The sequence below is a fragment of the Drosophila ficusphila genome, unplaced genomic scaffold (genome assembly GCF_018152265.1).
Source record: "Drosophila ficusphila isolate 14025-0441.05 unplaced genomic scaffold, ASM1815226v1 contig_286, whole genome shotgun sequence".
Lineage (NCBI taxonomy): Eukaryota > Metazoa > Arthropoda > Insecta > Diptera > Drosophilidae > Drosophila > Drosophila ficusphila.
In genome coordinates, this window is record NW_025064189.1 from 2,838,716 (window position 1) to 2,858,902 (window position 20,187).

The 20,187-nt window shown below is 41.5% G+C and overlaps 2 protein-coding genes and 1 long non-coding RNA gene across 4 annotated transcripts; 2 read left to right on the forward strand and 1 right to left on the reverse strand.

Annotated features, from left to right (window-relative positions):
- Positions 1-1,489: 1,489 nt before the first annotated feature.
- On the reverse strand, positions 1,490-2,437 carry LOC122319900. The gene is made up of 2 exons (XR_006245373.1): positions 2,128-2,437; positions 1,490-2,052 (listed from the first exon to the last, which is right to left on the reverse strand). It is a non-coding gene; the product is annotated as an uncharacterized LOC122319900 (long non-coding RNA).
- A 703-nt stretch (positions 2,438-3,140) lies between these two features.
- Positions 3,141-5,724, forward strand: LOC108089602 (ADP-ribosylation factor GTPase-activating protein 1). Its single transcript, XM_017187959.1, has 5 exons — positions 3,141-3,520; positions 3,583-4,136; positions 4,193-4,397; positions 4,755-4,814; positions 4,903-5,724. The coding sequence occupies exons 1-5, from the start codon at positions 3,461-3,463 to the stop codon at positions 5,425-5,427; spliced, it is 1,404 nt and encodes a 467-aa protein (XP_017043448.1). The 5' UTR covers positions 3,141-3,460; the 3' UTR covers positions 5,428-5,724.
- Positions 5,725-5,987: 263 nt separating this feature from the next.
- LOC108089484 (putative calcium-binding mitochondrial carrier F55A11.4) lies at positions 5,988-19,911 on the forward strand. Of its 2 annotated transcripts, XM_017187761.2 has the most exons (8): positions 5,988-6,107; positions 6,669-7,303; positions 8,659-8,785; positions 8,842-8,929; positions 8,991-9,102; positions 17,140-17,298; positions 17,366-17,939; positions 18,269-19,911. In XM_017187761.2, exons 2-8 carry the CDS (start codon positions 6,845-6,847, stop codon positions 18,502-18,504), a joined length of 1,755 nt encoding a protein of 584 aa, XP_017043250.1. In that variant the 5' UTR covers positions 5,988-6,107; positions 6,669-6,844; the 3' UTR covers positions 18,505-19,911. The 2 variants fall into 2 exon arrangements, with proteins under 2 accessions (XP_017043250.1, XP_017043251.1); XM_017187762.2 differs by lacking the exons at positions 5,988-6,107; positions 6,669-7,303; positions 8,659-8,785; positions 8,842-8,929; positions 8,991-9,102 and adding an exon at positions 13,545-14,060.
- Positions 19,912-20,187: the final 276 nt, after the last annotated feature.

Here is a 20,187-nt window from a genome sequence, read left to right on the forward strand (position 1 = left end):
TTTTTGATTGGAAATAATAATTCATTTATCAGTAGACATTTTTCAACCATTTTAAAGTCTAAACATTCTTGGTGTATATGGTGGAATTAAAGTTGGGATAACTTAGCCCCATGAAACCCCCCTGGATTCGCCACTGCCCTCTGATCTGAAGTCGCAACTGAAGCTGAAGGCTGTGCGCGGTTGCATGATGCTGCCGATCGATTGGGCCCGAATCGATCAGCGGCGAGGAGCGGCACCAGAAATGGCCAAAGCCTCGCGACTCCGGTAGCCGATCACTAGTTATACGGCCCCTCCAGGCAGCCACCTCACCGCTTTTGGCCCTCTTTGAGAGTGCTGAGAGTTGCCGCTTTTGGCCATGAGATCGGGAGCCAAACTGGCGTCGCACAGCACACAGGGCCTATATAATTGTCGCATGCAAGATCGCGGCCATCGACATCGGCATTGACAACTCGCCGAGGATTGGGATTGGATATGTAGGATGGCAGAGAGGAGGTTCCTGTGGAGGAGGAGGAGGGGTATACAAGACAGCAGGACATGAAAGGTAACGCATTGCTGCGACCAGGAGAATAAGTAATTCACTTAACGCTTTAATATCGCTGATAAATGCAGACCAATCTGCATTCCCCCCGCTTTTCTGTTTTTTTTTTTTTTCTGCAGAGCGCCCATACATTTCCCCTTAATTGGTGCAATTTCGAGCGATTTTATTTTATTTCGCCTGCGTTTCATTTAGCTGATCCTCAGTTTTTTTTATTTTGCCTTAGATCCAGGGCTCCTTCTTGGGTTCTTGGGGAGTTCACCTGTGCCTGCGCAGACTTTGTGGCTGCGGCGTGCGAACAGTGTGCTCATTTGCATAAATTCAAATTCATTTGCACGGCATTTGGGAATGGGAATCCAACGACTGCCAATGCGAATCCGAATACGAATGCGATTCGAGCATTGTTTTGCACGTGTTGACAAGTTGCGGGGGGTGCAATTGGAGGAGCCCCGAAGGAGAAGGGGACTCAACCAGAGGAGGTACCGGATGCCCCGATGATAAAATGCGCATCCTCTCCAGAGAGAACGCGAATCCACCTTTAGTTTGGTCCAACCGACGACGTCTATGCGAGTTTAATGCAAGCCTAAGCCTATAATTTGATCGTATCCACACAATAACTCAGAGCCGAACCCAAATCGGAGCTTAAGAGTGGACCTCAGTGGACCTTAGTGGACCTCGGCGGACTCCAGCGGAGTGCAAAATGCCCAGTGGCGCTTTTTGGGGCGTGGCCACGCCGAGCAAGAGCAGTGACAGACCCGATAATGGATGCGCAGCAATGCCATTTCTGGCAGATCGGGGAGTACTCCGCGGCTTCTGATAAGACCACCAGCGGGAAACACTCAAAAATAATAAAAACCCCTCTTGCACCAAAATTAAATAAGTAAGTAAATATAATTAAAACAAAATCAATAATAAATTATTATTATAATATTATCGTTGGTAATACCAAAAGAGTTTTAACTGTGAACATTTATTTCACAAATTTAAAAAATATAAATAAATAATGCTTACAGTAATACAGAAATATTTTAAATAATTTAAAACAAATTGAAGTGCCTATCAGTTTCTTAAACAATTAGTTCTAAAGAAATATTTTTATTTTTTCTGTTAATTTGTCCAGTATATTAGATACGTTTGTTTGAGTGCATCGAATTTGCTGCGGCAGCAGGACAAGTAGTTGTTGAAAGCGTCGAGCGAGTGCCCAGCCAGGAACGCCCGGCTCACTTAGCAGCGGCCAGGAGTCGCAACTCCGCTGGGGAGCTGGTCAACTGGTGAGCTGGACACCGGGATAGAATCGATCGATCGGATTACCCGGCAGGCTTTTCAATTCAACACATCCTCCGGTCGCCGCGGCAATTATATGCTCGTACCCGCACGCATTCATATCCGATCTGCCACGCCCCCTCAATTGGGCGTGCGACGCCAATTATAAAGGCAGAGCACCCAGGACGCTGACTTAAATAAATGCGCAAGTTTGGAAATTGAAAGGGAATTAGCGGTGGGCAGGCAAAGCTGATCTGCAGAAATATTGTGCATAATTATATGCTAATCCGTTGGCATTGAATTATGTGCATCCGTGTGTGGTCACTTACCTTTTCGGTTTTCGGATTGGAAATAAAAGAAAGTGCGGGGAAATTCTTTTCCAGCGGCGCCTCATCACGTAATTGGGATTTCCCGGCTTCCTTTTACATCTTTGGTGGCATGCCACCCGCGGTCTGTTTGCATTGAAGTCGATCATGTAAGTAATTTCCCCTCTCCGGGATCCGAAGCCCCAAATTCGAATCCAAATCCGAACCGACAATCGGTAGGAGATTGATTACTGTTAGGAGTGTGATAAATCGCTGTTTTTATTAACTTTTTCGGGATGACGCAGCGAAATCGGAGCTGCATCTCCAGTCACCAGTGGTCGGCACATGAATAAGATCTGGGAATCAGATCAGCGTGATAATGTATAATTTGTTGGAGTCGTCGTCGATGTGTTATGGTAAACCAGAAACAAAGGCAATGCCTCTCAGTAAGGTTAATTGAATTTGCTGTAGGATGGAGAGAGATTTTCCGCAATGTTTGGACAGCTTATATAAGTACAGCTTAAAAATAATAAGATTTTTTTTTTTGTATTATAAAACATCATTTTTCAGACTGTTGTTTTATTAAATAATAAATAAGAATTGATGCTTATCGAAATTGATTTTGCATTTTTGATATAACTTTATTACTTTTGTTACTTTTTTAATTGTTTTTGATTTTTTTTTAAATTTAAAAATTATTTTATGTTTGACTAAGGCCATAATACAGCTAATTTTTTAACCCATCACAACATAAAAATTTGTTTATTAATGTATTAAAGCTAACAAAACAATACAAGCAACATACTTTTTCCTTTAAAACCTTTTATACAAAAACTATTTTGTTCATGAAATTAAAAATAAAAGACTCAATTGCAGAAAAATTTTCTTCATAATGACTATTGAGTCGCGTTTGTTCGACTTGTGATTTTAAAAATATTCAAATAGTCCGCCTATTTCATAGAACATATCGATATATCGATAAGCAAAGGTGTACTTGTAGACGGAGTCTCTTAACTGCGGGTGTGTTTTGGCCACACTGTAAAACAATTCCAAGTGGGACACGCTTAACTATTTTTTTGCCAATTCGCCATTAATTCCAAGCGTCTCAGCTGTTCCAAAAAATTTGCGAATCCATTAAATGTGTTTTACCAAGCGGCCGTCGCGATCCGTGGATTTTAAAGGCTCTTTAGCAGCGTCAGGGAGTTAAAAACCCGACTTTGTGGCCAAGATTGCACAGAAATCAGCGCCAGCGTCAGCAAAAGTTTCATTAGCAACTCGGTTATCAGCTGCGGAAACTAAAGTCGAGAGTTGGGCAATCCACTAGGAAAAAGTTCAGAAACCATAGAAACCAGTTGCCATGGCGAGTCCCAGGACGCGAAGGGTGCTCCAGGAACTGAAGCCCCAGGATGAGAACTCGGTGGGTTTGGTCCTTGGCACACAAAACCAACAAAGTTAATAATTCTTTGTTTAAATTCCCAGAAATGCTTTGAGTGTGGCACCCACAATCCACAGTGGGTTTCAGTGACCTACGGCATCTGGATATGCCTGGAGTGCTCTGGCAAACATCGCAGTCTGGGAGTGCACTTGTCCTTCGTGCGATCTGTTACCATGGATAAGTGGAAGGACATCGAGCTGGAAAAGATGAAGGCGGGTGGCAATCGAAATGCCCGCGAGTTCCTGGAAGATCAACCGGATTGGAACGAACGGGCGCCAATTACCCAGCGTTACAATTCCAAGGCGGCGGCCTTGTACCGGGATAAAATCGCAACTTTGGCCCAGGGCAAGAACTGGGATCTCAAGGAAGCGGAAGCGCGAGTGGGCAGCAGTAATAGTTATAGCGGAGGGGGAGGCTCCAGCAACAACAGCAGCTCCCAATCGCGTCCCAGTGCAACAGGTTATGGCGGCGGTGGAGGCTATCAAAACGGGGGAGGCGGCGAAACTGGAGGCTATCAACAGTACCAAACGCAGGAGTTTAAGGACCAGAAAGAGGAATTCTTCAGCAGACGCCAAGTGGAGAACGCCTCAAGGCCAGAGTAATTTTTTCGAACCATACAATTAAGCATTTTGTATAATTCATGTGTTATTCCAGACACTTGCCACCGAGTCAGGGCGGAAAGTACGCAGGTTTCGGGTTCACACGTGAACCCCCACCGAAAACGCAATCTCAGGAAATCATCGACTCAACGCTGTCTACTTTGGCATCTGGCTGGAGTCTTTTCTCCACGAACGCCTCCAAGTTGGCCAACACCGCCAAGGAGAAGGCCGTCACCACAGTCAATTTGGCCTCAACGAAGGTAAGTCTTTATAAAATTGAACCGTTTGTCTTCCGGATTTGGTTAATTTTCTTTTGATTTCATTATTGCTGATTTACAAATACGATTTCCATTTTTATTCATTTTGAACTTGAATTAATTTATTTTTTGTAGTATTTATTTCTTAGATTTTTGAGACAGTAATTTAAATAAATTGATATTTTAAAATATAATTTTCTTTTAAAGCTATTTTTAATATTTGAGTAACGATGTTGAAAAACCTTGTTAACACTGAAATCAAAATAGAACGAATCTGTGAAAGCAAATATCCCAAATCGGTTTGTTTATTCAGTTTGTATATTTCTTATTTGTATTATTTATTATCGCTTTTGTTTGTAGATTAAAGAAGGAACCTTGCTAGATTCCGTTCAGAGCGGAGTTACTGATGTGGCCAGCAAGGTCTGTAGTTTGCAGTTGAATGCCCAGTTTAACCCTGTAAAGGCATCACAAAACTCATATCCCTACTTCTTATTATTTACAACTATAGGTCACCGATATGGGCAAGCGAGGCTGGAACAACTTGGCGGGCAGCAACATCTCCTCGCCCCAGGGCGGCTACAACGATCCCAACTTCGAGGACAGCGCCTACCAGCGCTCCAATTCGGTGGGCGGTAATCTGGCTGGCGGATTGGGCCAGCAGAGCGGCGTAAGCGACAGCGACTGGGGCGGTTGGCAGGATAACGCCAACAACAAGACACACCTGACCAGCTCCAGTTCGTACCAAAATCAGCTTAGCAGCAGCGGAGGAAACGCCACCGCCGGCCTCACCCACGATGCCGACTGGTCCGGCTTCGAGTCGTCCAATTACCAGAGCTCGGAGACGTCCTACCAGAACGCTCCGTCCGGCGGATCGACGGCCCGCCGCAACATGAAACTGCAGGACACGTCGCAGAAGCTGAGCGAAGGATTCGAGAACCTGGATGTGAAGAATGTCAAGTCCAAGCCGGCTGCCTCTGCTTCGGGGAATAAAGCCACCGCCGAGGACGATGCCTGGGACCTGTTGATGAATTAGAATCCGTGCGATTGTTTTTTGTATTTCATTCAGTTCGTTGTGTCTACTTTGTTATGTGTCTTGATGTCAGGCCGAGGCTGTTGTGCGCGCATTTAATGTAACTAACGAATATGTATTCCCCAAAACTACCGGCATGCTCCAACTTCAAACATATTGTGCAACTATTCCCATTTATTTCCACAGTTTAGACCAATTTTGTATAGATCTACTTAACGAATTAATTAGCTTAAAATATATATACCAGGATTCTGAAGGTTGCGATGAGATGAGAAAATACATATTATGTTAACAAGTGTATAGATTGGTTTATTGTGCTGGTGAAGTTTATTTGATTTCAAGGATAACATAATTCATTGGACTTAAATCCATGTTGAATTAAACAAATATTTTGCCTACTAAACGGATTTTAAAATAGATCGAGTGACCATGTAAATCATCTGGCAAAAATCTATTATTGGTTTGAGTCTCGACTGTCCAGTGACACAAACCTTTTTCGTGGTATATTTTAGGTAGTTCCCAGCACATTAAGATGTTTATCTAGATAAGCCTCCGTGGTCACACTGTGAAACCAAAATTCGATTTCGCTTAAAATTAAAGAGTTCTCTATGTTTTCCCTTTACGCCAAATAGCCACAGGAATAGCGTAAAACCAGACAAACTGATCTAAAGCCCATTTAATAGGTAATTGCAAAAAAAATCTAAAGAAAGAAATTTAAGTTTATCACTTTCTTTTGCATATCCACATTCCATTCGCTTGAGTGTGTGTGTGCAAGAAAATCGCGAGTGCAGAATAATTTTTGCCAAATTGGCAGCATTTCGCGTGAAATTTGAGTCACACCCGGCTGGAGAAACTCTTGAGAAAGGTGGATAATTTCGAACAAAAACGAGAAAGTGTGTTAGAGCACGGATAATTTCCCATTTAAAGCTGCGCTTGCAAGTAGAAAGTTCGAGTTGCCGAGGGAAACTCTCCCTTTTACCTCCACTCCCCCTCTAATTTTTTGGAGACATGTGCGTGTGCGTGAAGCTGCTGGTTTTCAAGGTTTTCCGGAAGCGCTGTGGCCTTCAAATTAGCTGCGAAAATCAATGGAAGTCCAAGTGCCAGAAATTGTCACCTTTTTGCAGCCAAGAAGAAACGATCCAGATGACTTCATCGTGGGGGAAATTCGATACGCTAGGCTTGTTTATTTTTTCCCCAGACATAACATTAAATAAGTAGTGTATACAATATATGATTCCTTTCAGGCCACCATTTTTCCACTTAATTCCCCGAGCAGTCCAAAATGTGCCGGCCATAAAAGCAGAGCAGCAGTTATCCCAGCACGTTATCCCCTAGAGAAATCGAGAGACTAGCAAACCCAGAGATATCCTTCAGCTGCCAGTAAAAAACTCGAGGTAAACTGTAAACACGAGTGTGGAGAATGGTCAGAAAGCAAGTTGGAATCGAACACAGCGCATCCTTAGCAGTAAGCAAGCAGCAGGATCAAACGGAGCAGGACTACAAGTTGAAGGATCAGAAGCCAAAGGAACAGGAGCAGCAGCGCATCGACTTAGACTTGACGCCGGATCCGGCCAACAACAAGAACAACTTCAACTTCGCCCAGCAGGCGCAGGCCACCTACTCCGCCCGCACCCTATCCGCCAGCTATGAGCACGGCCAGAATCTCGGCCTGCAACATGCCCATCTCGCCGCCACGCCCTACGACCTGTACGAGGTCGCCAGCTCCGGCTCCATCCTGCCCACCGAGATCCCCATCGAGGACGAGGAGCGGCTGGAGCGGATCTTCAATAAGCTGGACCGCGACGGCGACGGCAGGATCGACATCCACGACCTCTCGGCGGCCTTGCACGAGTTCGGCTTGTCGAGCGTCTACGCGGAGGTGAGTAAATGGAGCAGAAAATCAGCAGAGACTTTGTTATTCATAGGAAAAGTATTTTGTTAGTTGTCTAAAGCATTGTTCCGTTTAATTGTTGAAACATATGTGTATTGGTTATTGCCTTGTGTATTTTTGGTCAGTCCCAATAATCTTTTATTAAATAAAAGCATCCAATTAGTGAGGGCAGTCGTATAACTTTTCATCTGTTGTATTATGTTATTAAAAGGATGGCATAAATATATAGAAATTGTTGAAAGTAATTCTTGATTTGCACAGATTTAATTTTTTTTTCTTAAAGCTTTAACCACCCAGAATATCTTTTTATTCGTATATAAAGCAAACCATTATGTATTTAGTTTTTATAATACAGTTACTATCTTCAAAAGAGTCTTACAAATATTTATTCTTAATAAATACTATATACATATCATTTAATGAGATAAGTTTGCCACGTGTGCCCGGGTCTTCTCTCAGGGATTTGCAATGCCTTTGTTATATTCTATTCTAAAGAAAAACAGCGAAAGGTAGAGATCAATAATATGTGGCCTTGAATGCCGGTCGTATCTGAAAATCTTAATTTATGCAATGTGCATTATTAGCATTCCCTGATCTGGGCGAAGCATTTGGCATGGCTGCTGACCCTGGGCAGCTTAACCCTTCGTATCAGTGTGTCATATCTGTGCCAAAAAAAGGGTTCATTAAAACAAGAGAATTGCCAAAAAAGAGAACAATAGACGTGATTCTATTTTTGGATGAGCACATTAGTTTTGACCGCAGACGTGTTTGTTTGATTAGCAGAGTCTGTGCATGGCTAATAATACCCGCTTTATTTACATTTAAGCCAAAACAAGCTTGTAGTTGTTCGCTCATAAAAATATAAACATTGAGGTACAAACAGTTCTGACAAAACAATGGAATAGTTTGAAAGGTTGTTGGATTTATACTGATTTTTTACTTGACGTTAGCTAGCTAACAATGACATGATTTTTATAACCAATAAGCCTGTGGTGAAAACCCTATTATCTTGTAAAAATCATCAGATTGTGAAATTACATGCAACAAGTAGTTCGACAAGCCTAAAAAAGCAATCAGAATTGGATTAGCTGGTACACAGAGGGTTAATGTGTAGACGGCTGAGGATATTTTTATGGTTTCCGCTGGCGAAGCCCTCATGATACGGGAAATTGATTTGTTTTAACGATTCAGGTCGATACTCATGTCAGCGGCTCATTATGCGAGAAGCTTTCCAGCGGGTACCACTAATTTCTAGAAATATTCCAGGAGTAAATAGTACCCAGTAACATTCCGTATGATTTTTCCTTGCTTACTTATTAATTGCAATGTTTTTTTTCTTTCAGAAATTCCTTCAACAGTCGGACAAGGATCAGAGCGGCAACGTGGGCTTCGCCGAGTTCCTGCATTATGTGCGGGAACATGAGAAGAACTTGGTCCTGCAGTTCTCGCACCTAGATAAAAATCGTGATGGTGCGTACTTACCTTATTTGAAGGTGATAGAGTTCAATATTTTAATTCTTATGCAGGCAAAGTGGACTTGGAGGAGCTGATTTCCGCATTCAAGGACCTGGGTCTTGATATTGACCTGGACGAGGCTAGGAATCTGCTCACCAGGTTGGTTAAATCATTGTTAATCTGGATAAACAATGCTTTAACTACACATTTTATCTTGCAGAATGGATAAGGACGGCAGCCTGAACATTAGCTTTAACGAGTGGCGCGACTTTATGCTCTTGGCGCCCTCGACGGACATTCACGACTTAATTAAATTTTGGCGGCACTCTACTGTAAGTAAATTCAGCGACTAACCCAAATCAATAGTATTTAGTGCAAGTTCTTGTGTTAAAGAGAAGAGGACAGTGGGTCTTTAATTGGATTTCCACTGCCCGTCTGATATTCTTCATAGTATTTGTTCAATCGCGTTCGTTTTTGCCTAGAAATCTATATTAGTACCTTTGTAGCTGTTTAATGTTCTCGTACTTTCAACTAATTGCCAATTTTTACCATTCTTATCCTTGCCCATATCCAAAACAAAATTAAACCAACAAAAACACTCCACACCTAACGCTCCAAACTTTCAAATGTAGTTCCTACACCCACACCACTCCTGACTAACTGAGGAAGATCTGAAGGTACATATCCGTCAAGTTACATATTACGATTACCATTAATATTGTTGTAGACCCTCCTCCCCACGTAGAAGCGGGGCACTCGAAAACACATACGTACATTGAACACACCCATCCCACCCACCGAGAAAGGCTTTATCATCCAGTCCCATTCGCTAATCAGCCACGAGTTGTATTGCCTGCATGTGTATTATTTTCCTAGTGTTTTACCTTCACCCAAGAGAGCATTGAGATCGGCCGATTTTCGAGGACCGAACCGCTGAAAAGTCGTAGCTTTTATTATATTGGCCGGACTCTCTTAATTGCTCTCTTTTCGTTGTGGATGACGCAAATGTCACGCTTATTTCATCAGACTTTTTTAAATCACGTTTTATGGGAAGTCCGTTTATGATATTGTCCCGCCCTCTTATCGGGATAATTTTCACATTGTCAGAAATACCCAGCATGTTTAGTTACACGGCGAAAAAGGTGGATCATGATCAAAAGATTAAATTAAAGTGGTTTCCTTAAATGGCAAAAAACTTAATTTCTTTGTTTTGGGGGAAAACATATGGCTTTCATTGGCTGACTAAGTTTTCTTTTGTGAGTAATGGAGGGAAAATAAAAGGAAAAGAAAACAATTGGTTTTTATATGTGGTTAGTCCAAGCTTAATCATTGAGTTGAATAAAATCTTATAAAACCACCAAACAACCTAACTAAATGGCGGACTCTTCTAGAAAATTCAATTTTAATTCACTGTCATTATTGCTTTCTTTGTGCTGTAGTGTAATTAGAAATTTATATATTTATCTTGATTATACTTTAATATTGATAAGTTGATTTCGAACTTTTGAAAAGTAATGGTATTATCTAATTTTTTTCTGTGTGCGGAGGCAGGTGACGATGTCATCGCATTGTCCGCGTAATCATTTTGTTTACTTTTATCATCTTTTGCTCACTGTCACTGGTAATTTCCACCATTTATATCAATCCCATGTAACTGAAAAGTGACATCAAATGAACACGCCTCTGTATATTCATATTATTTAGCGGAATCGAAATTTGGACCTCCTCGAATGTCTGGAACCACTTTTTCAAAATTTCTGATTATCAGTCGCAGGTTTTTTTGTGCTTTATTTTTATTTGCTTTTACTCTGGCGACTGTGCAGACTTGAATGCTTAAGGTCAACCGGCTCCGCGGGATTGTTGTCAAGCAGCAGACTTAGTATGGCGAATGCTCGGTAGCCGGTTCATTGGCTCTGACGTACTGCAAACTAGACAGGTCCCGTTTCGCTTCTATTTTTAGGAACCCTGCAAGGTCAGCAGAGGGCTGGACTCTCCGGAATGGCAATCGCATTGCATTAACCTGATGAACAGGAAGAAGTGTGAGCGGTGGTGGGTCACGTCGAAACAATCGCACTAACTGGCCTTTAATTAAGTTTGTGACCATAATTAAGTTGCCTGCAATACGATGATTGATTCGCCCAGAGATTGGACACATTTTCGCGCCGATAAGACCCACACACTCATCTATTTGCTCTGTCGTTAGTATGTTGCGAAAAATATTTACTCGAATTGTGCTCCCTGTAATCACTCTTGGCCAAAGTCCGCAGTCTAGAAGTTGTAACTGCCGCGCACTTGTGATATTTTTTTTCGAGAACTCCAGACAGCAGCTGCAACCAGTGCTTCATTCCTTGCTGGAAACCTCTCAAAGTGAGCCGACAAACTAAATATTGTATAAGTTTAAAGGCATAACAGACATATCTCTAACACGCAGTTGGGACTTGGACAACTTCATTTGATAAGTACGTGGATGTTGCTTGCATGACGGTCGCGATCATATAATTCAAGTGTTTCTCGGAATTGTTGTTCATTATTACGAGACATTGGCAATTTAAGACCGATGGGTGCTCGTTAAGTAGGCAATTGAATAGCACCCGGTGCAGTTAACCACATATATTTATTGAGCATCGTAAATTAATTCCAGCTTGTTAAGGGGAGGGTAAGGTCAAATCATGCGAAAAAAGCCATGTTTTTGAGATTTTTTTCCTGACGACATAGTTAAAATTTATTTATTCAACCAACGGTATATTAAGGTATGACATTAGAAGAATGTTTTACCAAATTTTTACAAAAAAATATTAAAAAATGTGGCAATGGTAGCAATTGTCCGGACGTGTCGCCAAAAAAAGTTGAATTGCGGTGCCCCTCATAACTCGGTGCTGGATCATCCGAAATCAAAAAATGAAAATTCATTCGTTAGATAATAGTTCGCCCCAGGTAACGCTGTAAAGTTTTTTTGAAAATTGCAATTTTTTAATTTTTTGGAAGATTTTGAAGTGAAAAACACAATTTTTTGGGAAAAAATCGGTAATTTTTTCATTGCAAAATCAAAATTATGAAAAAAAAAAAAAAAAAACTCGACAGCGTTACCTCGTAAAATATGTACAGAAATAGTATTTAAAATTTCAAAAAGATCGGTGCAGTAGTTTTGAAGTTATTAGGGGCACCGACTTTGAAAATAGCGTGTTCGGCAAAATCGATTCAAAGTATTTTTATACGTGAAAATACGCCCAAATACGGTTGTTTAAAACGCTGTAACTCCGTTAGTTTGACTTTAATTGACTCAAAATTTTTACACAATGTTCTCGACATATTAATCATTCAGAAAAAAAAAAAAAAAAAATATTAAAAAAAATTTTTAAAACCTTACCCTCCCCTTAAGGTATCGCTTACAACTAAGTACATCTTACGCCAGGGACAGGCCCTTAAAAATGGGTGTGTTTGCGGCTTTCTCGGACTTTTTTTCTTCTTATCTCGAGCGATAGTCTAGAATCTTGTGGTCAGAGCTCAGTTTTCAATGACTAGCTTGTTTTCCAACGTTTTTTTTGCTGTTTGATAAGAGCGCGACACATTTATATTGCGTTTTTATATTGAATTCTAAATGTGTTTTCTGTTGACGACGCGCGAAAGGTACGTACGAACCTTTTGGACTGGCTTTAAACTAATCAGAAAACTTATTTGCGAATATGACGTATGCATAGTAATGAAGTGGAAAAAATTTCCACCGGCTGTAAACAATTAGGATCACCTCCGGAGAGAGCGTCACCCAGGCGAGAAGCTAATAAAGTCACACGCCCGTCATGTGGCTATCAACGCGGTGGCAGACCCTCGAGAGATGGTGTTAAGTCGGTCCGATCCGGTTAGCCATGCGAAAAGTCGCTTCATGATAAAGATTCGAAACGTGTAAACAATAACAGGCAAATAAATGCCAAAAGTGTCTGGCCCATTGACTGAAGTTATCGTTTATTGGCTACTTTTCGCACTCCAGGGTTTTGAACTTGAGAGAAATTTGTTTTTTCTTTCAGTAGAATAAATTTCCTGAATACTTTGCTAAAAACTTCCTTAAAATGCACTCGTTATTTCTATTTAGTTTCCCTGTTTCACATATCTGGTTATTACATAATTTTCATTAAAAAGTGTTATATACTTAGGATTAAAAGAAATTGTGATGGCATAAAAAATAAGTATATTTTTAAAAGGGACTTTAAAAACTATTTTTCAAAGACAAAGCTAAGAAAAGAAAAAAAAATGTGCATAAAAAATCATAAATAATTCCTTTAGCTCTACTTTTTCCCAGAAAATCCCTAGCTTTCCTCTTGTAATTTTCCACATAAAATATATAGAAGGTAGTACAGGATACTGGATGTTTTTGATTAGGGTATATATGGCTTCGATCCCTTATCGCCAGACGTTCCCCTTCCTTAATTTGTTTATTTTGACTGGCGAACAAAGTGTGGGGAAAAACGTGGAGGGGTGTGCGGGGAGATGCGTGTCAAATAGGCTCAAGCAATGATGGCTAATTGGGAAGAAGCCGCCGATTCTGGGCGGTGGGGTTTATTTTCCCCAGCAGCAGGGGTTGTTCAGAGGCCGCACGCGCGCTGCCCTATCAAATAAAATTTTGGGGGAAAAACAGAGAGGAGAGAGGAGGTACTATAGTCGCGACTCGCGAAAAGCACAGGCCCATGTCGGTTGTAATTTGCTCTCGGGAAACTACAAATCGCGAAGCTTCGTCCGCGATCGCCGACGCTCTCAGTTCCACGATTTCTCGGATTCGGATTCGGAAACAGTCTTCAGTCAGCTGGCTCCCGCGTTGGTTGTGCGCGCGTTAAACACTCTCAAGCCCCACTGAAATAAAAATCGCTTCTGCACTGGAGCGTAGTTATATAATTGAGCTCGAGCGCTGTTCTCTTTCGCGACAAGTGTGTAAATACAATTGCAATCAAGCGAATCGGGCAAAGGCCACAGCATCGACGAGATAATTTATAGTAAAGAAATATAGAAAAACCCAAAAGCCAAAGAGAGCTGCACAAATATATATTGTGTCACAGCTTCGAGTGAAAGTTTTGCAATTGTTTTGACTGACCAGTGAAAGCCACATTCCGGCGCTAAAATAGGCGGAAACGGAAATCGCAATTCAAGATCGGAAGCAAAGAAGTGCAAACTAGACAAGATGCTGCGGAATAGCACATATCAGTACAATCTGCCCGTCGATTACCACAATATTCAGCATATGGCAGTCGCGGGCGACATGATGGAGGACTTTGCGGTCATATTCCGCGATATGATGGGACGGGTAGGTCATCGACAGGCCCCTTTTTTATGGCCTTTTAGTCTAAAGTTCTAAGAATTTATATACTTTATATGGCCAAGTGCAGCGGAAGCTGACTCATTCGTTAACTATTTACTGGATTTTAATCTTATCGTTTGTGGTTTTTCCTGGAAGTTCAATGGGAATCATGCCATGAGGCAGTCTCTGTTTTCAAAGATTTATTGAACAACCAAGAGAAGCGGAACAAACTATTGGTTTGCAAAATATTTATCATGTTAATGTAAACAGAACTTAAGAAATAATTTGTAAAAGATAAAGAAAGAAGCTTGCAATGGTAAAGTTTTTGAATGTACTTTTGTTAATGGAAATAGTATTCCCCTTCTGATATTTTTTTTCTCCCTGTGCCTCTAAAAATACCCTTCAAAATGGCAGCGATTCAATTTCCATTCCGCTATTCAACTTCGCAGCTGCTGCAATTGTTCGCTGCACTTGTACTTACACAATAACTCATTTGGTGCGTCGTCGCCTTCGTCGTGGTTTTGGTGTTCGTGTTTTTTTTTCTTTAAAGTTGCCCCATGGACGTAAAAGTCGCATAGCAACAGACGATCGATCGATGGACGGATGGCGGGCTAAAACGAGCTTCGTCGGGTGAAGTGCTGCTGATAGGGAACCGGTCCGTTGCGTCGCTCCTCCCCGAATTCTCCCTGAACGGCGGTCTTTAACTTTAACGATCGCCGAAGACGACATACTTTGCTCACGAACGCACACTTAGATTTGCGTTTCGCGTGGCTCTCCTTCTTTTTCTCTCTATCTTATACATTTTTTTTCATAGTTGTTGCCAAGTGACGGCAAACGTCACGATTTTGTGCTCTTGGCCAACAGGGCGTATGTGTGTTAATGTGCCTCAAAAAATATGAGTGTAAAAAGTATACGCATAGTGGGCGACTGAGTCATGTTTGCCATGTGAGCACCTCCCTTTTGGCCCCTCCACTTGGATAATTGGTCAAGCCCCCACAAGTTCCGTGACGTCAACAGTTTTCTCTCTTTATAAACGTGCTGATATTTACATTACACTGAATGTTTACTTTGAAACTCGCTGACGTCGACGGGGGATTTAACCCGCGTCAAGATCGTTGGAGCAAATTCTGCTGGCATGAGTCAAGTTCATCAGACGGTCGATGATCTATACTCCATCTATATGCCTTGAAAAAATCCAAATAATGGTAACCGATAGCCTTCGCGCCATGCTTCATCGACGAAGGTATTGAAAAGCTTGTAAATGCCTCTATGTAATCAAAGAGCATTCATTCATGGTTTCGAAAAAAACCCAGTTATCTATTAACCTGTTTTCTTTTCGGCCAAGACTGCGCTCCTTTCACGGCCATTTCCACGTTCGTGCGCCAAATTCACGGCTATCTTATAAATAGATCATTGTCTATAAAAAAAAGCTCTCTTTTGGCAGTCATGTGACTGTAGATAAAATGTATATAAAACGATTCGGAAATGATCAATTCCATCAGGAGTGACGTTGCATTTGGGAGGCCAATTTACATTCCGTAAAATTCCATCGCTCTTATTGCGTCGGATTAATATTCCATTAAATGATCAGAAAACATTCCCACAATCCAGTGAATGGGCAGCCCATGTGATTGCCAGTCGCTAATTGAGAGTGCAAACTGAAGTTGTTTATGTTGTTAATCCCACTTAACCCATTCGGTGAACTTAACCCTCTGTTATCATCGCAATCAAAGGTTGAATTAAAATTCTGGAAGAGTCTTTTCCGAAATTGTCACCGTGCGAATGTGACAGACACGCAAAATGATTTGGCACATCCGAGTCGGATGTGTTTACCGGACTATACTGGATATATCTTGCTTTGCTAAATAGGTAAACAAATCACTTTAGTGCTGTTATTATTTGCATGACTATTGTCCAAATTAACTTCAATGTCATTTGACCGTGAGGGGAATAAGTGTAATAACCTTTTCTGAATTTTCTTTATAATTCTGTTAGCGGGAATCACTCGGATTCAGTTCAATTTTTGCTCGCGGGAAAGCTTTAAACATCACAAGACTTGATAATTGTTATCAATTTCAGACAGCTTTCCGACTATCAGCGGCATTAATTCGCCTTAAACCCAAAAGCTGTACAATTCATAGAAATGAATAATATTTCACTCTCCATTCAGAGCCATTCGGCGTTAGTTTCTGAAAGGGATTTGCTTTTGCCAAATTACACAACCAATTGGCGGCAGACGAGAGGCGAGCCAATTATAATTATTTTCTTCGGGGTGGGGCACACGTCTGAAAAGAAAACAGAAATCGAGAAAATTAAGTATATAGTTGCGGCACGAACTAGATATACATTGTACACAGAACATCCACATGCAGCCAAACTAATGTGAATGATATAACCTTTGTTTACGGCTGTCGGCTGCATCGCTCTTTTTTTTCCCGCTTCCGCAATTCTCAGTCAGCCGATGGGGATTTTTGTTGCGCGTGTGGATTGCGTAGTTCGCCCATCACATCACTCTCTTGCATTTTGCATTCTGCACTAGCAATTTGCATTATTATTTAGTATTACCTCACGGCAGCAGCACCACCTGGTTTATTTTGAAGAGCAAAAGCAGACGGTGGTTAATTGATAAGCTAATGGTGCTGGAGGCTCTTAATCATCCGCTTAACTTTGGGGAAAACGTCCAAGAATGTCGTCGTCCCGAGGAAGTTTTGGTAGTTTCTGAAATATTTTCAAAACATGGAAAAGAAACAAAAAGATTGCACAGAAAAACTCATTTTATTTTTCCTTTTACTCTTATTTGTTTGTATTTGTTTATTGTATTACCATACACTGCCAAATTTTTGCTTTTGCTCTTAATTTCTAGTATTTGATTACTGTATTAGCACTATCTGATTTGTTCGCTATGAACTTTAAAACTCATTATACAAATGTATTTATTTTGTTATTAAAATGTTAAATGTTAGTGTAGATATCTTATAACTTGCATGGCGAGTAGCTAAACAATTCATTAAACTTAAACCTAGATTTACAATCTCACACCTAGAGTCTTTAAACTTTCTAACCAAGTGCCTTTTGATCCTTACAGTACCTCGACATAGGCGAGGATATGAATGTACCTGATGACTTCACACAGAAAGAGATGCAGACGGGCCTCTGGTGGCGACATTTGGTGGCGGGTGGCATTGCCGGAGCAGTTTCCCGGACGTGCACAGCGCCGCTGGACAGGATCAAAGTGTACTTGCAAGTAAGTTTTACTTAGCTAAAAGAAAACCTTCCCATAGATATCTAACCAAATTTATTTCCTTTTTCAGGTACAAACGCAAAGAATGGGAATCTCAGAGTGTATGCACATCATGCTGAACGAAGGCGGATCGCGGAGCATGTGGCGAGGCAATGGCATCAATGTGTTGAAGATTGCCCCGGAGACTGCCTTCAAGTTCGCTGCCTACGAACAGATGAAGCGACTGATCCGCGGAGACGACGCTAGCCGGCAAATGAGCATAGTGGAGCGTTTCTACGCGGGCGCCGCGGCAGGCGGTATTTCACAGACCATCATCTACCCCATGGAAGTATTAAAGACGCGACTGGCGCTCAGAAAGACGGGCCAGTACGCGGGCATTGCCGATGCCGCGGCCAAGATCTACAAGCACGAGGGAGTGCGCAGCTTCTACCGCGGCTACGTGCCGAACATCCTGGGAATCCTGCCCTACGCCGGCATTGATCTGGCTGTGTACGAGACGCTGAAGCGACGGTACATCGCCAACCACGACAACAACGAGCAGCCCAGCTTCCTGGTGCTCCTGGCCTGTGGCAGCACATCGAGCACACTCGGACAGCTCTGCTCCTACCCGCTGGCCCTGGTGCGCACTCGGCTACAGGCACAAGGTGAGCATTGTTATTCAAGGTTTTTCTCGGAATCACTCAACCAAGAGTGTGTGCTTCGAGGAATTTAAATAACTGCACATCTGTTGGTAGAGTTTAATGGAAAAAAAGATCTAACGGTTTTGTAGTTATCTAGTGAAAAACAAAATAGACTCCAAGTTAACTTGCAAAATTAATTATAATTTTGATTCCATCTTTATTCATTGAAAAGGATAGTGTAGTTATTATTTCTAAAAATCATATGAGTAAAATACAATGTATACTTAGTGCTTTCCTATTTTCCTTTTTATTACCGAAAAAGCTATAATTATATTCCCCATTTTCTCTTGCAGCCGCCGAAACAATTGCCAATCAAAAGCGGAAGACGCAAATACCCCTGAAGAGCAGCGACGCGCACAGCGGCGAGGAGACGATGACGGGTCTGTTCCGCAAGATCGTGCGGCAGGAGGGCCTGACGGGACTGTACCGCGGCATCACGCCCAACTTCCTCAAGGTGCTGCCGGCGGTGTCCATCAGCTACGTGGTGTACGAGTACTCGAGTCGCGCCCTGGGCATCAAGATGTCGTGAGGTGTCTGCCTTAAGCTCGCTCCTCCGATCAGGTTAACTCGGCTCGGCCCGGCCGCCCGGCTGCGGACCCGCTCTGCAGGGCGGATCGGGCTGCGGTCGGGATGGCGGCCGGTGATCCCCGGACGCTGAGACGCTGTGCTCCATTTTGTATAGTAGTAGCGGTAGGTTAAGTCGGCCAGCCCGCCACTCGCTCTCTGCTGCAACGAGCGAACGAACGAATACTCGTGATCGTGACTCGTGCTGCTTTCCTTAAGTGTAAAACAAAACTAAACAACAGGCCTCTTCCACGTTCTGGGTTATCCTTTTAAGTTTTTATAGTTGAATTAGTTTGGTTATTTTCTTAAAATACAAAATAAGTGATACTACGGCTAATTTATTTATAAATGCGAATGCGAAAATGTTACATTTTGGCGCGTGGTGGACGCGACGCGACGCGAGCTAATCCCACACATTTCTTAGGCTATCCTGCTGCGACCTACAAGTAGGTTTAGGCCACACTATCTCTTAAGTGCTAATTTATTTACAATTGTACGTAGGCTACGTCAGTAAACTGCTAAAAAGAATGAAAACAGAAAACAACAAACACATACCAAAAAACGGAACCGGCTTCGAAAAGTTTCACGGGTTTTCAGTTTGTCCCATCCGACACTGCTTTCGAAAGCGAAATAAAAGCGTAAATCAGAGTGAGCGAGGCAGGCTGAATGCGAATGCGAATGCGAGGGAATTAGAAGTCCAATCGACGGATATTCGGCAGCGTTTTAAGCTTAAACACAAAAGACATTAAAACTACGATGTACTCGTTTTTGCTTAGATTAATGGATTACACAAAATAATGAGAAACACTTAACGTTTACAATGTGATGATAATAGTTTATAATATACACATATATACATATACCTACTATGATACCGACTTGTAAGCCTCCAAGTTGTCGGCGGCGAGGCTGAAAAAATTGTAGCATTTTATTTGTTAAGTTTAGTAACACTTTCTCTTAGATCGTATTGCAATTGAAGCCAACGAGATTAATTGTGACTAAAGCTAACAAACAAAACAAACACAACAACACCCACACACACCCGCACATACAATGTAATTTATTTTATATATCATGTGAATCTGAACCCGAACGCAAAACAGACCAATCTTAAGTTCAATCATATTTTATACACACTGTACGGTTCTGAATTTAAAAGTATATGTATAATTTGTACCTTACTCTTAATTAGCCAATTGAATTTTGTACGTCTATAGTGAAAGTAATGACTCTTTAAATATGATTTTTTATTATCCAAAACATGCTTTATCACAGCACCGCATTTTAATGAAGTCTATCACGTTTGAATCATTTGTCCCATTTGATCATTAAATACCATGCAAATAAATACAACAATTAAAATGAAATTTAACTCAAAATTTGTTTATAATTTATTAGTCTTATGTTTCTCAATTCCACAGGATGTGCATCTAGTCAGAGATTACTTTAAGTTAAATCCATATCATCTATTTTGTTATGGCGAACCAAAAAAAGATAAAAAACAAAAATCGGAGTGCTACAGAACAATGTTAAAATATACTCTTCTACTTTAAAGGTCTTTCCATGCTGATAAACGAATGGTTGACAAAGTCTATCTAGTCCATGAGAAAATTTAAATATTAATGAAAAATTCAAAACTCAAGTTGAT